The sequence below is a fragment of the Neofelis nebulosa genome, chromosome 2, assembly GCF_028018385.1.
Source record: "Neofelis nebulosa isolate mNeoNeb1 chromosome 2, mNeoNeb1.pri, whole genome shotgun sequence".
In the NCBI taxonomy this organism is placed as follows: Eukaryota; Metazoa; Chordata; class Mammalia; order Carnivora; family Felidae; genus Neofelis; species Neofelis nebulosa.
Window position 1 is genome coordinate 221,705,649 of NC_080783.1, and position 25,968 is coordinate 221,731,616.

General features: G+C 46.0%; 1 protein-coding gene across 3 annotated transcripts in view; it reads left to right on the forward strand.

Moving 5' to 3' along the window:
- Window positions 1-25,968, forward strand: part of GNB1 (G protein subunit beta 1) — a 90,872-nt gene that overhangs the window by 49,325 nt on the left and 15,579 nt on the right. For 2 of the 3 annotated variants that reach the window (XM_058719423.1, XM_058719421.1), the window contains 5 exons: window positions 8,491-8,593; window positions 14,216-14,254; window positions 16,005-16,111; window positions 20,964-21,027; window positions 21,963-22,125. In XM_058719423.1, the coding sequence (XP_058575406.1) occupies window positions 8,537-8,593; window positions 14,216-14,254; window positions 16,005-16,111; window positions 20,964-21,027; window positions 21,963-22,125 (430 nt within the window). In that variant the 5' untranslated portion in view covers window positions 8,491-8,536. Of the gene's footprint in view, window positions 1-4,319; window positions 4,450-8,490; window positions 8,594-14,215; window positions 14,255-16,004; window positions 16,112-20,963; window positions 21,028-21,962; window positions 22,126-25,968 lie in introns of those variants that run through there. The other variant, XM_058719422.1, reaches the window with a different exon arrangement.

Below are 25,968 nucleotides of genomic sequence, written 5' to 3' on the forward strand. Positions count from 1 at the left end.
GAGAGAGAGACAGAGTGTGAGCAGGGGAGGGGCAGAGAGAGAGAGAGGGAGACACAGAATCTGAAGCAGGCTCCAGGCTCTGAGCTGTCAGCGCAGAGCCCGACACGGGGCTGGAACCCACGAACTGCGAGATGGTGACCTGAGCCAAAGTCGGACGCTCAACCGACTGAGCCACCCAGGCGCCCCATATTATTTTTTTTTTTGATAAAAAGTCTTACTTTTTGTCATAAGACAAACTGTGTGCTTTACAGTCTGTCCATGTTGCGTTGCTTTCCTGTTGTTGTGAGTCTCATGGTTAACTTTTGTCAGATAGTGTATCCTTTTTGGTGTCCGTGGGCCTGTTCCGACCCCTTGCTGGAGCGCTGGCAGAGAGCTGGGAAATCAGGGAGGTGAGTGCCAGAGTGGCGTTGCGGCCATTCACGGGGCAGCAGGCTTTTCCACTGCCCCGATGTTGGGGTTGAGCACAGACTTCTGGAAGGACATGTTAGGTTCCCACAAATGCACTTTGAGTGTGAGTGGCATTTGGCTATCAGTGACTCTCTATGAATTGCCTGTATAGGTTTTGTCATTTGAAAAGCATTAAGAACCTTTATTTTTAAAAAGTCAACAGAAGTCAGTGAGGCTCCTCGTCTGCCTTCTAGAATGTCGGTTGGGGACCTCAGGGTAGTCAGACCATTTGTAGGGCTACCAGGTGTGTTCGTTTTCTGTAGAGATTGTTTCTTGGGTCTTACTTTTTGTTCACAGAACTAGCATGCTTGTTGTATGAATTTATTTCTACTGAGGATGACTAAGTTTTTACATTCTCCTAGTGCTTTAGGGGATGCACCTTAAACGGCGTTTACCAGTAAACTGAGAAAATTACACCGCATCCCCCATAAATGCAAACCATGCAAAGTAGAAGTCTCTTGCGGGTGCATTATCTGACAGTAGCCACTTAACTGAGTGGGGCTGTTTACGATCTGCATCAGAAAGTTAAGAGCAGGAAAATCTGAGGGGACCAGGGAGATGCTGAGGGCAGATTATTTAAACACACTGTATCGTAGCAGAGTGGCGCACGCACATCATCCCTTTTCAAATAACATGTAAAAGTCTGCCGGATCGTTAACACAGAGCCAAATGAGGATGTCGTGTGATTACATTTCCTGTGTTCGTCTTCGTTACCATTTGCTTACCCGTATAAAGACTAGTTACAGTTCACTTTTTATTTCATTGAACGTTCTTTTTTTTTTCCTTTTTTTTAAATTTTTTTTTTTTTTAAACGTTTATTTATTTTTGAGACAGAGACAGAGCGTGAACAGGGGAGGGGCAGAGAGAGAGGGAGACACAGAATCGGAAGCAGGCTCCAGGCTCTGAGCTGTCAGCACAGAGCCCGACGCGGGGCTCAAACTCACGCACCGCGAGATCACGACCTGAGATGAAGTCGGCCGCTTAACCGACTGAGCCACCCAGGCGCCCCTTCACTGAATGTTCTGATATTTGCTACTTCATAGAAGCTGATTGGGTGGTAATTATCATCAAAACAATTACGTTTTTATCACTTTCTTAAAGTTTTTTTTTATTCTTGAGAGTGCACACGCGCGTGCGCACACGTGTGTGAGTGGGGGAGGGGAAGAGAGGAGAGGACGACAGAGGATCCGAAGTGGGCTCTGTACTGGCAGCAGAGAGCCCGACGTGGGGCTTGAACCCGTGAACTGTAAGATCATGACCTGACTCGAAGTTGGGACACTCAACTGACTGAGTCACCCAGGTGCCCCCTATTTTGAGAGAGACGGAGACAGTGGGAGTGAGAGAGGGACAGAGAGAAAGAATCCCAAGTGGGCTCCGTGCTACCAGCTGTGGAGCCGGGCGTGGGCTCGAACTCCTGAAACGTGAGGTCATGACCTGAGCCAAAACCAAGACTCAGACGCTTAACCGACTAGCCACTCAGGTGCCCTGTTTATTACTTTTCAAACATGGATATATAAGCTTCCCTCAAAAATAAACATTAAAAAAAAGAATAAAAAATTATTTATTTCATTTTTTTATTGAAAAGATTTTTTTAATTTTTATCTACTTTTGAGAGAGAGACAGAGAGAGAGCAGGAGCGGGGGAGAGGCAGAGAGAAAAAGGGAGACACAGAATCCGAAGCAGCAGATCATGACTGACCCAAAGTTGGACACTTAACCAACTGAGCCCCCCAGGTGTCCCAAGAATTTAAAAAAAAAAAAAAAAAAAATTAAAGCAAATCCCAAGATCACATCATTTCACCAGAAGTAGGAAGTATTTCTAACCTTTGAGGGTTTTACTCCCATTGTGACCCAAACAAAAGAACAGCAACTCTCAGATGTCACCAGACCCCCAGGCCATGTTCAGATTTTCTTGATTTTCTCTAAGAAGTCTCTAACATTTTTAAAAACGATTTAATGGAAAATTGAAATGCATACAAAAGTTAATAGTACAAGAACTTTGTCATCAAACTAGAGCAATTACCAACTCACAGCCGGTCTCGTTTATGTACGTCTTTGCCTGTTTTCCTCCTTGTTTTAAAGCAAACTTCAGACACGTCATTCAGGTCTTTACTCCGTTAGCATGTGCTTCAGATGACGGGCTGTGGGTGGGTCGTGTTGGATGCAGTGTCCACTGCATCCCGGGGCGCCTGCTACAGCCACAGTGACCCATCGTGGCGGCGGCGGCCTGCCCGGTGTGGCTCGTGGTGTTCGCGTGGTATGTGAGGCGGGGAGGGTTTGAGTTGTTTCTGTCGCCCTTTGGATTTGCACACTTACAGTTTTGGAGATGAACTTGGATCTGGGAATGACAGAACAATAGAAAAACTGGAGACATGGGTTTAAATTACTGGTGTAAATCCCTGTCTCTCAAAATGCTTCGTTGTCTTGGAGATGAGGGAGGGCGCTTCTGTGGCCGAGCTAATTAGAACGAACCGCTGCCCCGTGTGACGCTGGATGCGCAGCGGCGCTCGTTTCGGTTTCTGAAGTTTGAGAGTTGTGTGAAAATTAAGGGGAACTTCACTAAAGTCCACTGGGGATACTAGAAGGGGAGGCTGATAGACCCGCTGCCACACGACGTCAGGCACAGGCCCCAGTTGGAAAGGGTGTGCGCTGCGGCTCCTACGGGAAGTCCACCGCCCCTGCCCCTCAGCCAGTGAGCAACCTCGTCCCCCGGAACCCCTGCTTCTCTCCAGTGGGCTTTCGTTCAGAACAACCCTCCCAACTTCCCCTTCCTTCCTTCCTTCCTTCCTTCCTTCCTTCCTTCCTTCCTTCCTTCCTTCCTTCCCTCCCTCCCTCCCTCCCTCCCTCCCTTCCTTCCTCCTTCCATAACATAACATTCCTTTCCTTTATTTGTTGGACTTGCCTATGGTTTTGCTGTAGCTTGCCTGTCCGGGATTGCAGTTCTCTGCTGTTCCTGAATAAACCTGTCTTTTGGTGGTAAAATAACGGGCAGCTTTATTCTGAAGGTCAGCAGGTGCTCCTGCCATTCGGTTCAGTGCCGCACCGTGGGCCCAAGGCTGTGCCGGCAGCTCATGTCTTGGGTTGCCCTCCTTTTGGCCGCGAGACCACGTGTGTGCTCTGTTGAAAGGTGGACTTCATGGTCTAATCGCAGAAAAGCTTACAGAGCACTTTCCAGCTGTCTTACTTAATTTTCATTTCAGCTCTGTGGTGTAGGTGACAGGATTCCCATTCTGTAGCAGACGGGCCAGAGTACAAAGTGACTTGATGTCATGTTCCTGGTATGTGGCAGAACCAAAACTCGGAATCATTTTTTCTTTAACAGGCTTCACACCCAGTACAGAGCCCACCACGGGGCCTGAACTCACGACCTTGAGGTCAAGACCTGAGCTGAGATCAAGAGTCAGACGCTTAACCAACTGAGCCACCAGGTGCCCCCTAAATTTGGAATCATTTTTATACCATCACCCCATTTTGCCATTAAGAGACTTGCAGTATGAATGTCATTGTTAGTAACTGTAGGGTGCTGGGGGCACCGTTGAAGTTCCTTCCCGTACTTTACCGGGGTCTTGAGGAGAGGGAAATGATGCTGCCTTTATCACGAAGTGAGGGGGAGCTACCTGAAGCACGTTATATTGCAAATGTGGAATATTTGAATAAAAAATTTGGGTTGATGCTTTGACTTACAAAGATGTTGGATACAATCTAAATTAGGGCAGATCATATACTTGCTTTTAAGTTATTTAAATTTCTATGAAAAGTATTTTCAGAAGTTCTACATAAAAGCTAATGGCAGATGTGGGTCATAAAGAACAGATGTGAGATTCTCAGCAGGTCCTGTCTTAGCGGATTAGACTAGGGAACGCACTGAGTCAGCACAGCCAGAGCTTAGCAGTGACTTTGCGGGGAAGGCGAGACTGTGCCCCGGCCACGGAACCTGATGGTGGGGCTTCCAGAAGCCACTGGGAAACCAAGGGTAGTGAAGAGAAAAGCAAAGTGATCCCATGTAAGTAACACTTAAAATGTACAGTTTTTAAATTAGCAAAACTAATATAAACTGCATTATCAATATTTGGAAGATGAAGAGGAAAATACAACCAATAATTCTGATGAAAATGCTATTAGTCTTTTTAAATGTCTTTAACTAAAATGTGTTTTGATTCTTCTAAAATAGCTAAAATTATTACACACAAATTTGTTTTGATTTAATATACGACAAGCATTTTCCCAGATGTTTGTACCATCGTACTATTCTTAGTGATATGTAATAGTTCTCCCAGTAAAAAGTTGACATTAACTAGTCTTATTTTGAAAACTGAAAAGTATGGACAAAAAAAAAAAAATCTATGCTTCTTGGTTTCAGAGCCCAGATAACTTGTTAACCTTTTATTTATTTATTTTTTTTTTAATTTTTTTTTTCAACGTTTTTTATTTATTTTTGGGACAGAGAGAGACAGAGCATGAACGGGGGAGGGGCAGAGAGAGAGGGAGACACAGAATCGGAAACAGGCTCCAGGCTCCGAGCCGTCCGCCCAGAGCCTGACGTGGGGCTCGAACTCACAGACCGCGAGATCGTGACCTGGCTGAAGTCGGACGCTCAACCGACTGCGCCACCCAGGCGCCCCGTTAACCTTTTATTTAAAAAAGATGTTTCTTCTTTTTAAATACACAAAAAGAAAAGCATCATCATTTATACACTATTCTGTACCTTGTTTATTTCACTTACTTTATCCTCATAGAAGAGCATTCAGGTGAACTTTTAGTTGATAGGAATAAGAAAGTTTTTTGTTTCCTCTCAGTCCCGCTGTGTATTTGAGTGCGCGCGCTCCGTCCTCGATGTCCGTGGGATGCCACTTTGTCTTCGGGTGAGCACGGACTGGCTGGTTTTCCGCCTGTGGTGCAGGGTCGGTGTCCTGTTAGCTTCTAGCGAAGGGGGCCATCCTTCTGTGGATGCGCATGTACATCTCATCAAGGTGGTCCTGGACAGGGCCCACCTAGTGACAGGAAGGCCAGTATGCTGGAGACCCTGAGTGCCCCTTCATCAGTGAAAGTCCATCCATGTATAAAAAACTCCTTTTCCAGATTTGATTTCAGAAGATAACATCTTTTCTTTTATCTTTTTTTTTTTTTTTTTCAACGTTTTTAATTTATTTTTGGGACAGAGAGAGACAGAGCATGAACGGGGGAGGGGCAGAGAGAGAGGGAGACACAGAATCGGAAACAGGCTCCAGGCTCCGAGCCATCAGCCCAGAGCCTGACGCGGGGCTCGAACTCACGGACCGCGAGATCGTGACCTGGCTGAAGTCGGACGCTTAACCGACTGCGCCACCCAGGCGCCCCAGAAGATAACATCTTTGAGGTGGAGAATGGAGAATGTAATTTAAAAAAAAAAATTTTTTAATGTCTAACCACAGGTTTCTCTTTCTCTGCAGGCCAATCACGTAGATTAAATAGGTCTCACAGGACACTTATTTTAGTTCTAGTAGCCGTAGGAATACCTCTTTTCTTAAAAATGAACAAATGTGGGTTTTGAGTCTCTTTGTTGAGACTCAGATGTAGGCACTGATTGTAGAAGGATCTGTAATTAAAAGGCAGTATTAATAATTTATGCTACTTACTGATGAAAGAGAAATAGATCTGGTTTTGTTCTCTTTGCTTGTGACTAAAGGTTCAAATCAAAAAGTATTGGTATTATTGCTTCTGAAATCTTGTGGGGTAACTGAGTTAAATGGATCTTCTCATTTTTAAGACACGTAGGTTTTCAGTTAATTCATTTCTGTGGTTTAAAGCAATGCAACTAGGTGATTACCATGTATATAATTCTATAATATATTTAAAAAGAACATCTAAGATGGGGCGCCTGGGTGGCTCAGTAGGTTGAGCGTCCAGCTTTGGCTCAGGTCATGATCTCACATTTCATGGGTTGGAGCCTCGCGTCCAGCTCTGTGCTGACAGCTCAGAGCCTGGAGCCTTATGTCTCCCTCTCTCTCTCTCTCTCTCTCTCAAAAATAGACATTAAAGGGGTGCCTGGGTGGCTCAGTCAGTGAAGCGTCTGACTTCAGCTCAGGTCATTATCTCACAGTTCATGAGTTTGAGCGTTGTGTTGGGCTCTGTGCTGACAGCTCGGAGCCTGGAGCTGCTTCGGATTCTGTGTCTCCCTCTCTCTGCCCCTCTCCTGCTCATGCTCTGTCTCCCTCTCTCTCAAAAAACGAATAAACATTAAAAAAAAATTTAAAACAAATAAAAACTGGCTCAATATTTTAGTGCTTAAATAAGAAGTTACATGTGTTGACTAAAACTAACAAGTCAGTTCACATCATGAAAACCATTAACTTATTTTTCTTCACAGTTCTCAGAAGGATGGAATAAAGTGACTTCTTTGTAGACTAAGAACAGTTCTCTAACATGGGGGGGTGGGTGATGTTGCTGGAATCCAGCTACTCCCAACTCTGCGTAATCGTGTAGGAGATGTGATATGATCACATGTACATGTGTGTGTGCACGTGAGTGGTGGCAGGACGTCCTGGCCGGCAGGAAGAGCCAGGGCAGTCTACAAGCTCAGAGGACACAGCATCCTAGCTTCCTCTTGTGAAAATTCTCTCGTATGTTCTTGGTGCTCTTACTGTCACATACATTAATGTTCACAGCTTGCAGTCCGAAAGAGTTTGTAGGTGAGGGCTGGAGTGAGCATCAGCCTGTGTGCCACAGGCTAAAGTGCCTGCAGTGTAGCCTCCCCGGTGCTCCCTTTGATCAGGGAGGCTCGAGGTGTTCTTGGAAGCTTTCCACATGCTTCCGGCACCCACTTCAAGTAATGCCTTTAGAAACAACTAGTTTGGTCAGAAATACTTCTGAAGCTGTGTCACTGTGTATCACCTTCCCGAGGTGCCTTTACCTCCTGTCCTGTCCCTGTAAGGCCTTTCCTGATGGTTCTGCGGACTTTCACTGCAGGTCAGTGCTGGTGACACGAGATTGCTTTCTGGAGGTCTAGCGTGCACCCTGCCCGCCCCTCTGTCCTCTGCCTGGCCTGTTCTGTAGCTGTGAATAGATGGCACGGTTGAGAGCAGGAACTAAGAACCCACACACGCTTTTTAAAGATACTTCTTCTTGGGAAAGATATTTTTGTTTTCATCAGTAAGTATACACGGAGTTTCTGTAATGGAAACCACGTCAATTTATTCTGAGTGCGTATGTGCAGAATAGGGAAGTTTATCTAGACTGGGAACTCTAACAAACATGCTTCCTGGGTCCTCCAGACAATTTCCCCCAGATATGTTTCAATCTCAAGAAAATAAATAGCCATTGTTCATTAAGTATCTGGTGATTATAATATTAACTCTGTGACTTTTGCATAAAATCTCCTGTGTGTGTTTGCAGAGGACGTTGAGGCTCCTGGATAAGCCACGTTTGCACGGGGGAGCCAATTGTTAAGAGATGTTGATATATCCTCAGCGTGGGGATACATTGGTCATAATTATGACTGACTTAGTCATGTTCTTGGTCGGAAATGCAACCCCCAATTATGACATTCCCTTGGGAAAATAAGTCTCTGGTTTAATGGGATGATTTTGTTTGGACTCTGATTTAAGGAATGGTGTCTAGTAAGACTGGGGTGGAGCGGGGTTAAGGGTGGGTGGCATGGCTGCTCGTGGACCTGTAAGGACTGAGGTACTGCTTCTGAGTTTACTGGGATCCCAGGACCTGTTTTGGTGGGAGAGCAAGATGTCCCTAAAGCAGGGGCCTGCTGGATGCCATATTGAGTCTTCTTAGAATTGCTGTGTGGGCATTCTGACATCGTTGGGGGGAAGGGGGGTCATGGGTGCAAGATCATTGACATGATGGTGAGGTACAGAGCTGGTGAATAGTAGTAATTATAATTTATTAATCCCGCCCTTGGTGGCATTTTATAAGTTCTGATGAATGCGGGAGAAAGGTGCTCTGATCTATAATAAAATCTTAGCTCTCAAATTTGGTTCCTTTTCTCGTCTGCTTCATTAAGTTCCTCAACCACTGTTTATTAATTTTTTTTATGCTTGCATTTCTGTTTCAGATCTCAGATTCCTTGAAGTGGCATTAAAGAGCACTAGGACCTGAAAATGAGTGAACTTGACCAGTTACGGCAGGAGGCCGAGCAGCTTAAAAACCAAATTAGGGTATGTTGCTACATGTGTGTTTAGTTTACTTTGTAAATCATTTGGATTTCAGGTCAGATGTTACCTGTTCGGGGAAAGGTGGGTTTCAGGATGGCTGCTGAGTGTTTTGGATTGAAACTGAATTTTCGCTGGCCCAGGATGGGCTGATTACAGAGTCACATATTTGGCCTGGCACATGGCTTTCAGGGTTTTGTTTTCTAGTATATCATTATTTGAATATACCAAAAATGTTTTCAATTTATGAACATCTCTTCTGTATATTTTTTCTTAACCTTGGGAATTTGCTTCATGACATTCTCTTGGTTACTGTGTGGAGTGTGGTGTCTGCTTCCCTCCCTTGTGACTGTTTAGTCGAGGACAAGACTCTGGTTTAAAAATAAGGGTATTAACAACAACAATGGCAAGTGTGTCCGGTGTGCCGGCGTGGACCTGGGCGTCTGCAAGTTTTCACAGGCTGTTACATGAGAGCAGGTGCATCTGGCTGAAGATGAAAACACCACACATCGTTCACCTGCCCTGGACAGCAAGGAGCTCCCCGACTCTTAAGGTGTGAAGCCCAGCCCGGCCCTGGCGTGTGCTGTCCCACAGCAGAGCCCTTGCGCTTTGGAAAGGCAGGACTAGGAGGGTCTGAAGGCATCAGTTCTGCTCTCCTCCGGTTTTGTGAGACCGTGTTTTTGACGAACATTTTCTGGAGGAACATTCAGTGCCAGTACTTGCTCCTGTTCTCAGACTGTTGATAAGAAGGCCTGAGACAGGAGGGCGGACCCCGGAAAACCTATCCGCAAGACACTGAAGCAGGTCCATGTCCACCTGAGGCAGGGGCTCCTCAAGGCCCAGCTAGTCCCACAGCACCGTTTTCATTTTCAATGTGTGTCTGAGCAACAAATTGTTTTTCGGAGTCCACGATGAGATGGGAGCCTGGTTCCTTTCAGGTGACCAGCTGTATGTTCAGAAAGCTGGGTGGCCATTGGAGAAGGAAATCGTCATCATTGGAGCCAACTTTTTTCTTAAGCTTGAGAAAAGATAATGGAGTTTTTTCAGTTACAGCCAAGAGGAAACAAAGTAGCTTTCAAATTCAGATTTTAAATCTTAATGTTTAAAAGATCGGATACATAGCTCAATAAAAATGAGGGAGATTTCGTGTTTTTAATTGTTTGCTCTGATCAGACTTGTTTAATATGTCTGTCTACCTCTATCCTCCAGAGTAGAGAAATCAGAACTTTGTGTTTCTAACAGCTATAAATTGTTTAAGTAGAAGATGTTGTTCGTAGTGGATTCAGACCTGTTCACAGCAGATGCAGAAAGTTTGCGTGTTGCAGGAGAGAGACCTCTGGTTTCAGGCAAAACAAATAGCCTGAGAGCTCATGTTGCATCTCTTCCAGTCTTGTGGAGCCGGTTATGTCGTGAGCCTCAGGCAGCCCCCCGGGGGACAGCGTGAGTGTGGGAGCCACACATGGGGTTTGAAAGTGTGAAAAGAGGGGCTCCTGGCTGGCTTAGTTGGTGGAGCGTGAGACTCTTGATCTTGGGGTCCTGAGTTCAGGACCCGCATTGGGCATGGAGATTACTTAAAAATAAAATTAAAAAATGAAAGTGTTAGAAGAAACAGGCGGAGGGGCGCCCGGGTGGCTCAGTCAGTTAAGCGTCCTACTCTCGATCTTGGCCCAGGTCGTGATCTCAGGGTTCGTGGAGTCAAGCCCCATGTTGGGCTTGCACTGCACTGGTGGCATGGAGCCCGCTTGGGATTCTCTTTATCCCTCTCTGCCTCCCTCTCTCTTTCTCTCACTTTCTCTCACTGTCACTCTCAAATACATTTTTAAAAAAAGAAACAGGTGGAATCAATTTTTTTTTTAATTTAAAAAAAAAATTTTTTTTAAGAAACAGCAAGAGAGTACATGTGTGAGCAGGGGAGGGGCAGAGGGAGAGAGAAAGAGAGAGAGAGATTGAGAATCTTAAGCAAGCTGCACACAGCACGGAGCCCCATGCGGGACTCAATCCCACAGCCCTAGGATCATGACCCAAGCCAAAATCAAGAATCAGATGCTCAACCAACTGACCCACCCACATGCCCCCAGGTGGAATCAGTTTTTAACAGACTGTGTCTAAACCAGTATATGTAAAATATTGTCATTTCAGCATACAGTTAATAGATTTAAAAAAAATTTTTTTTAAACGTTTATTCATTTTTGAGAGAGAGAGAAAGAGACAGAGTATAAGTGGGGGAGGGGCAGAGAGAGGAAGACAAAGAATCCGAAGCAGGCTCCAGGCTCTGAGCTGTCAGTACAGAGCCCGACGTGGGGCTCGAACCCATGAACCAGGAGAGCGTGACCCAAGCCAAAGTCTGACGCCCAACTGACGAGCCACCCAGATGCCCCAATTGATAAATATTTTTAAAAAATAGGTATTTGGGATGCCTGGCTGGCTCAGTCCGTGGAGCACGCAACTCTTGATGTCAAGGTTGTAATTTCAAGCACCATGGTAGGTGTAGAGAATATTTAAAAATAAAATCTTTATGGGCGCCTGGGTAGCTCAGTCAATTAGGTGTCTGACTTTGGCTCAGGTCATGATCTCATGGTTTGTGAGTTCGAGCTTTACATTGGGCTTTACGTTGACAGTGTGGAACCTGCTTAGGATTCTCTTTCCCTCTCTCTGACCCTCCCCTGGCTCACACACACTTGTGCTCTCTCAAATAAATAAACTTAAAAAAATAAATAAATGTTTAAAAAATAAAAATAAATTAAAAATAGTATTTTTATTATTTTATATTCCTTTCTTTGGACTGGGCCTCGAGAATTCAGTGTGTCGTACAGGCCTCACTTTGTCTTGCTGTGTCTCATATACGAACTGGACCACCCCGAGGAGAGCACCTGAACCACAGCCTTTTGTACACCCATCTGCCCTGGGCCAGTCCCAGGAGCCACATCTGTGCGGTTTCTTTGTACAGCCCAGGAACGGGCAGCAAAGACTGTCCCGAGTCCATTACACCAAACAGGAAGAGAAGGCTTTCTTTCAAAAAGAAAAAAGTCTTTTCTTTCTGACTGCCCAAGGAATACATACGTGTTAAAGAATGCAGGGCGTAGGGAGTCAAACAAGCAATGGTCGGTGACTCTAAGAAGGTTTGCTTTCTCAGATCTGTGTTTGAGCTGAAGGAGCCCAAGGACCATCTCATCCTACTTTACATGGTGAGGAAACAGGGGCCCGCAAAGGGATGCTGATCAAACTGTGGCATGTCTCAAAGTACATGAGCTAATCAATGGATCCAGGAGAAACCCGTCAAGTACAGGCGCAGACCATTGACAAGGCGACCGTGCCAGCCGTCACCAGTGCGAAGGCTCAGTGCACGACAGAGTCCCAGGTCCGACTGAGCAGAGTAGGCGCCTTCTCCGGGTCCCGAGCAGGAGGAGGCCTCCCTGTGTGCTCGCTGGTTTGGAGGTGCCGTGGTTTGAGGGGACAAGGGATGACCTGCTACCTTCAGGGCCGTTTCTCTCCGAGGCCGGCATGGAAGCCGTCGCACTAAGTAGTGGAGCCGTCACGCACATTCTCACCAGGCCGTTAAACTGGAAGTTAATCTGCAGGATGGGCGGGCTGTCTGTGTTTAGGAAGCAGTCACAGAGACTGCCTCCGTTAGAAGACTTCTTCCTGTGGCATAGGAAGTCAAAGATGCTCGTTCTGAGAAATGCTGCCTTCGGCGACGTCCAGCACTTGTTGGCTCAGATGAAGCCCGAATTGGAGTTTCTGTTTAGTTTTTTAAAGTGGCTTTTCCTGGGGCGCCTGGGTGGCTCAGTCAGTAAGCGCCCTACTTGGGCTTAGGTCATGAGCTCACGGTTTGTGAGTTCGAGCCCCACATCGGTCCCAGTGCTGACAGCTCAGAGCCTGGAGCCTGTGTCTCCCTCTCTCTCTGGCCTCCCCCGCTAGTACCCTGCCTGTCTGTCTGTCTCTCTCTCTCTCAAAAATAAATAAAAACATTTTTAAAAAGTAACAAGTAAAATAAAATGGCTGTTCCCTCCGTTTACCAATGGTATTCCCATGGTCTATTGTGTGGTATGGTAGGAAATACAGTTCGATCTCCGTACACTATCCAAAGTGAGGTTGCTTAAGTCCCGTGGTTTATTTTTCCCCACGTAAAAAATTCTCATTATTCTTTTTTAAAACTTAAAGCCATGTATCACATCGATAAGAATGGTATTGGGAAATAAATGTTAAACTTGTACTTGGTAGGTAGAATCCACCAATGAAAGACTTTCTACTCTGGACCTTCCCTCTGCTCGTCCCTTACCCCAGATCGAGGCGCTGGCATAGAAATACTTCATGGCGTAATTTTTTGGTGTTTTAATTATTTAATCCATTAAGTAGAATTAATCAAGCAGAATGACTTCTATTGGATAATTAAACCTGAATTTGAAATCTGGAACTTGGGTACATTTATAACCACAGTCTTTCTGACTCTGTTTCCGTGTTCTCAGTTGGTTCCTCCCAGCTTCGTGAAATAAAGATTACCCCGCAGTGAGGCAGTCTGCCCTAGAGAATGGCGTCCTGGGGTCCCACTGGAGCCTGTGCACGTGTGTAAATGCTGTCATGTGGCCAGCTGTCATTTTGAAGGCAGCTAATCAGATGGCTACGTAATGGAAACATTTTTCTTACTAGAGATTTCTCATGATTTCCTTCGAAATTACTCCTACACTCAAATTTTGACCCTTTTAACAAAAAGCTGTTGTCTCATTTTCCTTCATAATTTTCTATATTTCCTGGTAATTTTGGTCACTGAGGAACAACAAAAACATCTTCATTAGCCTTAGCATATCCCTGTTCATACCTGCTTCCCAAGGTCATTTTATAGATAACAGATGCAAGAGCCGGAAAGTCTTAGTTGAATTTCATTGTCTTGATTCCAGATCCTTTGCTCTTTTTCGTAGAGTTTAGCATTAGGTATTGTTTGGCTTGAAAACAAACCCAGGGACACCTGGGTGGCTCAGTCGGTTAAGCGTCCGACTTCAGCTCAGGTCATGATCTCACGGCTTGTGGGGTCAAGCTCCGCATTGGGCTCTGTGCTGACCGCTCGGAGCCTGGAGCCTGTTTCAGATTCTGTGTCTCTCCTCTGTCTCTGCCCCTTCCCTGCTCGTGCTCGCTCGCTCTCTCTCTCTCTCTCAAAAATGGATAAACATTAAAAAAAAGAAAACAGAATCTTAAGATAACATGATCTGGAGGGAAAGTTCTTTGGGCTAGATATCCAGTGCTTTTTGGACTTGTTTCTCTGAGCCTCACAGCTCCCGGGCTGTTAGAAAGACAGAGCAAGGTGCACAAGCAGGTCTGTGGACAAGCGCAGGCGCCCTGGCCAGCAGGAGGGGGAGCCGCAAGGGCGATTCCGGGGTCGCAGGGGTGCGGTGCTGGCTAGGAGGTGAGCCGCCGGCCTCGAACGAAGCGGGTATAACCTGGAGCATGGGAAGCAGGACTGCCAGCGGCCCTGTGCTGTGTTGGAGCAGAGGAATGGGGAGAGGGCGTCATCCTCTTGCTTTTTGCTTTTGCTCCTGGCAGTCCGTGGAGGCGCTCCGAAGCTTTGGCGCGAGGACCTGGGATTGAATGTGTGTGACGCGTTACTGACTCCCCCTTTGTCATTCTTTTTCCTAGGATGCTAGAAAAGCGTGTGCAGATGCAACTCTCTCTCAGGTAAGGACCCATTTACACAGCGTCGCCTGCCTGGCATTGAGGCTGGTGCCCGGCGGCACCTGCATTTGTTGCCTCGAGGGCGAGCTGCACTCTGGCCCTCTCCTCTCACACAGCGAGGGTATAAACACTGCTGGAAGCGTTGCACTCAGAAGGCACAGGGAGTAGAGGTTTTTTACATGAAAGATTAATGTCTCACAAGCCTTAGGTAATTACTATTACGGAGGTCAGAATTGCAAAATATGACAGTCTTAACATAGTTTGAAGCTCTTCTCAACACAGTTTGCCTCAGAACTTGGCTTTCTAAAAGTCCAGTTTAGCAGATCCCCAGAAAGTTGCACACCAATTACGAGCCAGCGGGTCTGCTCCTAGATACACACCCGAAGGAATCAAAACCTGGTGCTCAGACAGGTATAGCACCTGTGTGTTCTCAGCTGCCCTGTTCACGGTTTCCAGAAGGTGGAGACAGCCACGGTTTCTGTGAACGGATGACCGCATCAGCACAGTGCAGTCCCTTCGCACAGCAGAATATTACTGAGCCGTGACCAGGAAGGCACTAGGGGTGTATTTAGTGGCAGGGATGAACCTCAAACAGGATGCCCTGTGAAAGCCCGGACGTACACGCAAGGGCACACGGTGCGGGGCTGCCCAGAACAGGCAGACCCCCGGAGGTGGTGCAGGTTGGGGGCTGCCCCGGGAGTTCGGGCGGGCCGGGGGGACTGTGGTGTTTCCTCGGGGGGCGAGGGCGTCCTGGGACTCGAGACAGCGCGGTGCTTGCACAGCAGTGTGAACGTGCTGAACACTGCGGGCTTGTTCACTTTAAAACGGTGAATTGCACCTCATGAAAAGTCCAAAGAATTAAACAAACGTGAACAAAAATTATGTCCGTACTTGTACTGAGGATGGCTAAGTGTGCTACGTTGTCCCAGTGCCTTTGGGGACGTGCTGTAATTGGAGTTAAACAGTAAGTTAGAAAAAACTGCCCTTCATAGAATTCCTAAATTTGAATTCTCAGATATACTTGGGACTGTGCATTTTTGAAGCCCACAGTTGGGGTGCCTGGCCAGCTCAGTCGGTAGAGCACACAGCTCTTAGTCTCGGAGTCGTGAGCGTGAGCCCCATGTTAGATATTTAAGCAGAGATTACTTAAAAATAGAATCTTTTTTAAAAGGGCCCCATTATTGCAGTAATACTCAGTCTGTCTGTCAGCTCCGAATCGTTACTGTCCGTTTTTACGTGTCACGGTGAACCCGCGGGTGTTCACGTCTGGCTCTGTGCCGTAAGCAGCAGCGTAGTCCTCATCAGTGCACGGCCTGGTCGCTGCGGACAGTGTGTGAGCCGCGGGCCTGTGTTCGGTTGTGATGGAGGCTGAGACTAATGTGGAAGGAGGGCGGGAGGAGCTGCGCCTGGACAAGCAATTGGAGGAAGTGGGGGAGACTCGGGCGGGCCGCACACCTGTGGACGGGCGCCGCGTGTGCGCTCTGGGGGGGACGGAGCTCCTGAAAAGCAGGTAGAGCAGTGGACTTCCTACAGACCACGAAAGGCAGGTAGGTACCACGGTAAGCAGGAGGAGTCACAGGGAGAGCCAGCCGGGTGACCGGCGGGAGATGGGTGGGCACAGCGCCTTGGGTGAACGGCACAGCCAGCCCGAGGCAGCTGGGGCCGCCAAGCAGGGTGGGAGAGGAGGAGAGGAGGCCCCAGGGGAGGTCATTCCATCACAGACTTTTAATTTGCGGTAACTTTTATTTTTAAGATCACAAACAACATCGACCCGGTGGGAAGAATCCAGATGCGCACCAGGAGAACGCTGAGGGGGCACTTGGCCAAAATCTATGCCATGCATTGGGGCACGGATTCCAGGTGTGTGGGGGCATGAGCAGAACATAGTGCTTGGTACTTTCAAGGATTGTTCTGTTTTTCTGAAGGAAGATAAATCTAAAGTCATTTGCTGTCATTTGTAAAGAAACCATGAGGTTGTTAGCTATCTGGGCAGGCCAGGTATAGCATCACAGTGCACATTCCCTGTCCGTATTTCCACTCACATTTCATCACGACCCTCGTCGTGTTGACATGAGCTCCGATTCTGACCTCGCCGCACCCCCTTGCTCTCCCAGCTCCACTGTGCGGTGCCTGTGTGACTTGGGGAGGTTATACAACCTCTCATGGCGCCTTGTCTTTCCAGCCGTGCCTCACGACTCCTTGGCCCATACCCTCTTAGGTTTCAGTGTCCGGGCTCAGGGATCGTAAACGTACCCTACATTGTAGGGAAGGTTAAGTGTGTGGAACCTTACAGCAGTGACCCCAGCATCCCGAGTGCCGCGCGTGGGTTTGCTGTTGGTTTGCTCGGAGCCCCAGCAGACGTGGCGACGCACGACTTAGCTACTGCCGTTGTCCATTCCTCTGGCCCGTCTGCCCACCTTCCTTTTATCCACCGTCCCAGCGAGAAAACTGCCTGCACAGGACTCACTGTGTCAGCTTTAAATTCTGCCCTTATTCACACGACTTCTTCCTCTCAGTGGTTCATCTCCATCGTGTTCTGGGTCCTTCTCCCCCGTCATTCTCTACACCCACTTCCCTTAACCTGCAGCATCACTTAGGTGAACCCTATTCCGCCCTCTTTTCTTTTTCTTTTAGAGGCTGCTAGAAAGTTTGTCTCTTCTACTTATTCCACCCAAATAAATAAAGTGCTGTGTGACTATAGCATACTGTTTCAGATACCTAATACATGAGTCTTCAAATGCGTTTCTTTGAGTAGCATTTTTTTGTGTGTTTGTCAGAGAGGAATTGCTTGATTTTCTCTTTGTTCATGAAATTGTCTGCTTCAGAGTGTAAACAGCTACAGAACAAAAGAATCTATCTTTAGTTTGTTCTATACAATGTTCTGTACAATTTCAGATGCAAATGAGAGCTAACTTCAATCATTTTAATGATGGCAGTAATCAGAGAGAATAAGAAAGGAGAAAGAAAAATACCCTTGCTAATCAATCTACCTTGGAATTTGTTATCAAAAGTAGACAGTAACCAAATGGTATATTACCTCCAGGGCTTCTCCTCCATCTGTAGCAACATCAGTGTCCTGATTAGACAGGACGTTTGATAGACAGTCCTGCAGCCGGGTTGTACTTGGAACCTGGTACTCAGGAATCCAGTACTTGAAGCCTGGTACTCAGAGCCCAGTACTCAGGGATCCGGCAGCTGGAGCCCGGTACTCAGGGACCTGGTACTTGGTGCCCAGTAGCCAAGTTCCCTAAGCAGTTGCTCTCCTGCAGCAGTCAGGCTCTAGTGTGGGGAGTGGTAGAGAGGACGTGTTCCTCCTACATCAGGGTGACCAGGGGAAGTTGACCTGCAGGCAACTGTGTGGCCAGAGCAGTGGAAATGAGGATCGGGGCTGAGGGTGAGGCAGGAGGGCAGGCGGACACCAGACCTTCTAGCTTCCTGATAGTTGTGTGCAAGGCATGTGCCGTCAGGTTCAGAGCACAGATGGTGTTTTGAAAGCCTCAGAGTCAGCAGGAAGAAAAGCAAAGGCATGAATGAGCAGCACCGAATTCAGGGTCCTGGGCACCCCTTAAAGAAGGGTGACGTGGAAGACCCTGTGGGAGGCTGCTGTGCAAGTCTTGTTCTGTTTCGTGGAGGGCGTGGTGGACACACGCACCTGTTTTATGACTGCTCGTGAAACTGCACGGCTCTGTCCGCAGTGCCCTTCTATGGGGGCCTTATTTTGGAATCACAGACGGTAGAAAACAAAACATGATATTTAAAAAAAAATTTTTTTTAACGTTTATTCATTTTTGAGAGACAGAGAGAGACAGGGTGCAAGTGGGGGAGGGGCAGAGAGAGAGGGAGACACAGAATCTGAAGCAGCTCCAGCCTCCGAGCTGTCAGCACAGAGCCCGACGCGGGGCTCGAACTCAGAGACCGCGAGATCATGACCCGAGCCGAAGTCAGATGCTTAACCGACTGAGCCACCCAGGTGCCCCGAAAACAAAACATGATATTAAGGAGGATCTATGCTCTTCAGAGCCTTTCAGAGATTACTTGTTCTAGATAGCCGTGTTTTCTGGGTAGGTAAAGTTTTGCCTTTTTAAAGTCCAAAGTAGTTTTGAAAATTTTGGATGTGCATCTTGCTTACATTGTCTTTATATTTCCTGCCTCCTTCATAATAAATAAAGGTTATTGCACAAGATTTTTCCATAACTCAGGGCTCTAATTCATGAATACCAGTTATCTTACCACGTTTGTGTAATTTGTAGATGCTCTCAAATGTTGCACTGAGTGGCAGTTTGTTTTTCAGAGCCACAGGAGACCCCACGATAAGAGGTTTGTGTGTCTGCCTGTGTCGGTGTATATTCTGTCTACCCTTGTGTTTATCAACACACGTATTCGTTTGTGGCTAAAGTCTACTTTCTACATTGGCGAGTCTCTTTCAGTTACATAAGTTAACGTAAAACTTTTTCTCCCCCTGCTAAAATCTGCTAGAGTCTTGTTGTAATTGAGAGCGAGACACAACTAGCCCAGCCAGGCTTGAGAGCCCTCCCTCCTCCAAGGAAATGAAGGGCCGGACGCGTTAGGATGTGGGCCCCTGTGTGACCTCTGTTTTCGGCTTCCCGGAGCTCTCACTTCCTCGCCGGCTCTCGCCTGTGCGTTCTGGGTGGACAGTGCCTCATGGGAACTGACTTGTGCACAGCTGACAGCTCAGGGGCAGAATCACCCCAGTTCTCCGGCGGTTGTCCTGTCTCGGATTAAGAGGTGTCTTTACTCACCTTCTAGAGGATCATCGGACAGCTTAACGTTTCTCTAACCCCTGGGCGAGTCAGCAAATATTAAGCTGTCTGACCAGGAGAGCTTTCTAGAGGTGACCCTCCCAGAGGACGCGCTCCTTTGCCTTGCTCGGGTGGTCTGTTCAAAGCCAGAGATTGAGCCGCACCGTGAGCGCTATTCGTTACCTGGAAGGAAATAGCTTTAAGTGCCTCACGTGTTTGTCACTGAACCAGGTGCAGGACTTTGCTTTAAGAAACTGCATCTGAAAACTGATAGGACCGGACGTGCACTTGGTTTGGTTCTGTGATACATTTTGCAGCGCACCACTGAAAATGTTTGTGTTCCTTGCCAGACTCATTGTTGACTCCTTGTGAAGGAAGTTTGTGCTTCAGAACCTAGAGTTTGATGGAAAGTGTCACAGTGTCACAGTTGTGAGAGTGTCTTGAGTAAATTTTACCTCCAGGTTTTGTTCAGTTCATTAAGCCAAATATGCTTAACCCGTGTTTGATTAGAATCTTTCAAATTAAAAATCTGTTGGGGTGGTGGCCATGTGGCCCCCTCCACACCTAACCCATCCTCCCGTTTTCACATACCTAGTGTGTCCCGGCAGAGATTTAAAGACCCTTGGGGGTCACCTGTCAGCCTCAGTTGGGGCTGTTGGGTCCATGGGGAGTCCAGAGATGCGGTCCTTCTCCTTGAGGTCTGGCCCTGCCACTGTCCTCTCCTCCGATAGGAGGGGCCCGCGGAAGACTGGCCCTGCACACGTGTCCTTGGGGGAGGTGGGAAATCCTGGGCGCCTGCGCAGCACCTGAGCTCACCCCTGGGGGCAGTGCCGGGATGCCCTACTTAAAAAACAGGAAAGAAAAAAAATCTGTCATCACATACCATACTGCAGCGTATCTCTAGAGCTTCCTTGCCATTCCTTGAAAACAGCACATTTTGTAGGACAGAGTTCTTAGGGTATCTTATGAATAGCTGTGGTTCCCAGAATTACTCATGCTTTCCTTCTGCAGTATCCTGTCTTAATGCTGCAGATATAGACAGTGCACCTTTCAGCACAAGATCCCAAACTTAGCAGTTATCCAAAGCAAGAAAATAGTCTTGAAGAAAATTCATGACAGTTACTAGTCTCTTCTGCTGGACGAGGCACGGTTCCGCTATAGTTAGTCATCTCTTTTAAAAGCAGGTGGGAGGTTAAGTGCCTCCTTAATGTTTCCAGGAGACCTGGAGACTAGATTTAGCTCAGCCGAGGAAATCTCCATGATTTGTTTGTCTCATAAATTTGGAATAGCTAAAAGCTTATATTATTCTTTTATATGTAAGCTTTCTACGTGTCTAAATGGAAGTATATTTGTGTATTAGGTATTTTCTGCCATCTTTGGTTTTTGAACGATCTGTATGTCTCAGGGCTCCTGGATGGCTCTGTCGGTTAAGCGTCCACTCTTGGTTTCGGCTCAGGTCACGATCTCATGGTTCGTGAGTTCGGGCCGCATTGGGATTCTCTCTCTCTCTCTTTCTGTCTCCCCCTCTCTCTCCCTCCCTCCTCTCTCTGTCCCTCCCTGCCCACTGTCTGTCTCTCTCTCAAAATAAATAAACTTTAAAAAAGAAAAGGGGAGATTTGTAGGTCTCAAATCTGATGAACAGAAACCAAACCTAAGCAGGTAGAAGAACTCAGCCTGTCATATCTCAGCAGAGTGTGACTTGAGTGATCTAGTTTGCATTTGAAAGCGAGTGCTCTTGAATCTGCACTGTTATCTGTGGGAGTATTTTCTTCCATGCTTTCAAAGTTGAGTTAACAATCGGACCCTTTGTGTTTTCTCATACATCAGTATGCTTTGTCCCAAGCAAATGTGACACTGAAGTGTGTGTTGAGTCACAGGTTTAGTTTGTACTGTTGCCTTTGTGTGATGATGTGTGTGGTGCCCATCAGTTTGCTCTTGTCCTCTCCCTCTAGGCTTCTAGTCAGCGCCTCACAGGACGGCAAACTGATCATCTGGGACAGCTACACCACAAATAAGGTAAGGGCTGTGTGGGGTCCCCTCCCTGAGAAGCTGACCCCGGGGGAGGCGGCCTTTTGAACTCTGGTTCACTTGTGTAAAACCTCTAACAGGATCGGGAGGGGGCCGTGGTGCTTTCTGTTTTTAGCGTGAAGGCAGATCACATGGCTAGCACACGTTAGTAGTCTCGTCTGCACAGATTATTATCTCCTTACAGGGCAGGTGGGAGGTTAAATGCCTCCTGAATGGTTCTGAGAGACCTGGATTCCAGATTTAGCCTCGTCTGGGAAATTTCGTGTTTTATTTAAAAATGTAGAAATTCAGCTTTTCATTTGGTTGTTAGTTTTTATGAGCGATAGCCTGAAAGGCAGTATACTTTGAAGTATAAGAAACGAAATTATTTTAAAAACTTAATCCAAGGTTGTGCTGGATGAGAAAGTACTGTCACTGGGTCCAAGCGTATGAAAAGACCAGACTCAGTCGTATTTTACTGGAGAGTCCTAAGCGTGCACAGACGATTACCGTATTTTTAACAAATTTATCTGGAGCACAGGGAGGTCTGTGGCAGGATCAAATACAATGTGTAGTTCGGTTACTTCACTGGAAACATTTTGCAGATCAATTTATAGCCATTTTGACACGCCAGTGAAATGTTTTCTTTGACATCGACTTTGAGTCAGGAGGCTCTAAGGCTGTTACTTATGTGCACATCTAACCGTAGATTGTGACTTTATTAAGGCTGCAGATTAAATTGGTGTGCAGGGCTGGATTGCTAGTTAAATTAGTACTTTACTGACTGGCCACGCATATAAATTACTTTCAGAATACTTTTGGCTATTGTTTTGCTCTGTCACCTTCCGTGCGATGAGAGCTGAAGACTAGAAATAGAGCCCTGGAGTCCACAGTTGGCGTTGTTGAACTTGAGTGTGTCTGCATCTCTGTGTTCTGTCGTGTAGGTGCATGCCATCCCTCTGCGCTCCTCATGGGTCATGACCTGTGCATACGCGCCTTCTGGGAACTACGTGGCCTGCGGTGGCCTGGATAACATTTGCTCCATTTACAATCTGAAAACTCGTGAAGGGAATGTACGTGTGAGCCGTGAACTGGCTGGACATACAGGTACCTGTTGTCATCAGTAAGCTCCGAGTTGTAGAAGACGGTTGCATTGTGTGCTTTGGACTCTCCCCTCTTGTCAATAATTATTCAATGAGGTTGCTTGTAGTAATGGCCACAAACACTCTGAAAATGAAATCAAAGACAGGCTTGGATACGCCTTTACCATTAAGAAGCCTTTAGATTGAAGTTGCTGTGGCATCCTGTTTTCAAGGGTCGCAGGGACTTAGGTCACTGCCTGAGTAGCTGGCAGCCACCTTTTTGAGTTGATGTGAACACAGTTGACTCTGTTACCTCCGTCTAAGCCACCTTGTATCTTAAGTGCCTTTCCACAGGGGTTTCCTAGTCTGAACGCGCACGTTTATCCACGTGTATACGTACCGTGCGTTCCCGCGCCTGCTTGTCCGGACTGGTCATCCGAGCCACTTGACGCCAAGTAGCACTCTTGTGGGATAGAGTGCTGAACACGGCCAGCGTTAAGAGTTCGGTGGTACATTATTTTGCCAAGTTTAGGTTACCTGCGACACTTGTTATTCATAACAAAAGGCATAGTATTTCTGGTCTCTTCCTAATATTTTCCTTATATTCTCAGTTCTCAAACTTACACCCTGCTAGGCTCACCTGTTTTACGTGCAACTAAAGAAATGGTCATAACTAAAGGAGTAAATAATACTGCTTTTGACTCTAGGTAAGCCTTCTGTTAACTTGATTTTAGTCAGATAAAAGTATGTCCATTCTCCTTTTTTTTTAATTCGTGTGAATTCTTGTGTTGTTTTGTTGAAGTGTAATTAACATACAGCGGTACCAGTTTCGAGCACACAATATAATTATTTAGCACTCTACACATTGCTCAGGGCTCATCATGGTAAGTGTGTTCTTGCTCCCCTGTATTTCACCCATTTCTCCCCACTCACCTCCCCTCTGGCAGCCACCAGTGTGATGGTATTGGTTGTCCTTCCAAAGATAGGCTCCCTATATTTTCTCCATTTCTGTCCTGCATTGTCTCCTGCCCTCTGCCTAGTTGGGGGTGATTCCGTCTTACTTTTCTAGTGTCTTAAGGTGGAAACTTAGATCTTTTTCAGACTTAAGCACTTGAACCTATAAATTTCCCTCTAAACATGGCTTTAGCTCTATTTGAAGTATCTTCAAACCCTTTTGATTATTTCTTTGATTCATGGGTTACTTAAAAGTATGTTGCTTAACTTTCAAGTACCTGGAGTTTTCTTAGATAACTTATTATTGATTTATAATTAAATTCCATTATGTTCAGCGAACATATTCTGCAACACTTCAGTTCTTTTCAGTGTATTGGGACTTGTTTTTAAAGGAGCAGATAATCTGTCACAATGACCGCGCCGCATGCACTTGGAAATCGAGTCTGTTCTGTAAGTGCTGGGCAGCGTTCTCGATGTGTTCATTAGAGCCAGGCTTTTGAGCCAGAATTCTTGATACTGTTCAAATCTTCTATATCTTTATTTCTGTAAATTGCTGAGAGAGGTTTTTTTTTGTTTTTGTTTTTGTTTTTGTTTTTTTAATGTTCGTTTATTTTGAGAGAGCGAGAAAGGGAAAGAAAGGATCCCAAGCAGGCCCTGCACTTTCAGTGCAGAGCCTGAGGTGGGACTCAAACCCACGAACCATGAGTGGAAATCAAGAATCGGCTGCTTAACCAGTTGAGCCACCCATGTGCCCCTGAGAGAGGATGTTAAAGTCTCTGATTATGGATTTATCTTTCTCCCTTTAATTCTGTCAGTTTTTGCTTTATATATCTTGAGCTCCGTTAGTAGAAATGTATGCGTTTGTGTTGTCCTGTCTTCCTGATGAATTGATCCTCTTACCGCGATGAAACGTCCCTTTTTCTCTCAGAATATTCTTTGTTGTAAGTCTGCTTCATCAGATGTGAATAGAGTCACTCCACATTTCTGTTTATTGTTTCCATATGTTTTTTTCCATCCATTTTCTTCCAGCACGACCGCATCTTTATAAATAGAGTCCGTTATAGACAGCTTACAGTTGGGTCTTGCTTTTATCTATTTTAAAGGTGTCTGCCTTTTCACTGGCATGGGGCTCGTTTCTGTGTCATGTAGTGTTGGCAGAGTTGGATTTAGCTTTGTCATGCCACCACCTGCTTTGCTTGCCTGCCTTCTTTTCAGTTAGAATACTAACCCAAATTCTTAGAATCCTAGTTGAGCTTATCTGTTGGCTTTTTTAGTTTCCTCTTTGCATTAATTTTGAGTGGTGTATCTAGGGATTACAGTGTACATTCATAATTTTTCAAGGTCCATTCAGAGATGATATTGTATCAGTTCATATAAACTTCAAGAACCTTGCAGCCGTAAAGGCCCATTTTTCTGCCCTTCCTCGTTTTTTATGACATTTTCATAGCTCTTGCCTCTATGTGCCCCCATAAAACATTGTTCTACTTTTTCCGATACACCTTCTTAGCTGTTTGAAGAGATTTGAGTTGTCCTTTACATTTTCTCAATATTTACCATCTTGAGTGCTCCTTCTTCCTGTCCGAGGATGGAAGGAAGGGCTCCCTTTGGCCTGATGCGTTTGTTTTAAGGTTTCTCACAGTTAGTGGAGGTCTGCTAGCAGTGATTACTCTCCATTTTCATTTATCTGGAAGTATAAAATTTGAAGAAGAAAAATTTTTTTTAATATTTATTTATTTGGGGGAGGGCGCAAGCAGGCAAAGGGCAGAGAGAGGGAGACATAGGATCCCAAGTAGGCTCTGTGGTGACAGCAGAGAGCCTGATGTGGGGCTCGAACCCACAAACCACGAGATCATGACCTGAGCCAAAGCTCAACCGACTGAGCCACCCAGTTGCCCCTTCCTTCATTCTTGAAGAGTTTTGGTTTTTTTTAAGATTTTATTTTATTTTTTTAAAGGAATCTCTACACCTAACATGGGCCTGAACTCACAACCCCAGGGTCAAGAATTGCACACTCCGCTCACCGAGCTGGCCAGGTGCCCCAGTTTTCCTTCATCTTAAAGAGTCTGTTTGCTAGATCTATTGGTTTCTGGGGTTGATAGTTTTTTTCTTTCTGTACTTTAAAGACTTTTCTTTGTTTTGTAGCAGTTTGACTGTGTCGTGCCTCTATGTGGTTTTTCTTTGTACTTTGCTCCAGCATCTTGAATTTGTGAAGTTTTGACTTTTACTAAATTTGGGACATTTTAGGTCATGTCCTCAAGTACATTTTCTATTCTGTAGTCTCCTCCTTTTGCAATCAGATTTGGTCCTTTCAGACCTGTCCTCAGGTTTATGTGACTTTTGTCACCTCTAGTATTCTGACTACCCAGCAACCTATGTATATGAGATGTTCTGTTTTTAGTTCTAGAATTTTTGTTTGCTTTTTAAAAAAACAGTTCTTTTGTTTGCTGTTTAAAAAAACAGAAAAACAGGGGCGCCTGGGTGGCGCAGTCGGTTAAGCGTCCGACTTCAGCCAGGTCACGATCTCGCGGTCCGTGAGTTCGAGCCCCGCGTCGGGCTCTGGGCTGATGGCTCGGAGCCTGGAGCCTGTTTCTGATTCTGTGTCTCCCTCTCTCTCTGCCCCTCCCCCGTTCATGCTCTGTCTCTCTCTGTCCCAAAAATAAATAAAAAATGTTGAAAAAAAAAAAAATTAAAAAAAAAAAAAAATAAAAAAATAAAAAAACAGAAAAACAGTTGTTTTTCTACTGAGATTTTCTTCTTATTTATTACATACATATCTGGTATCCTTCATCACAGTTCTGAGAACTGCCTTCAGAATTCTTTTTTTTTTTTTCATTTTTTTTTTTTCAACGTTTTTTATTTATTTTTGGGACAGAGAGAGACAGAGCATGAGCGGGGGAGGGTCAGAGAGAGAGGG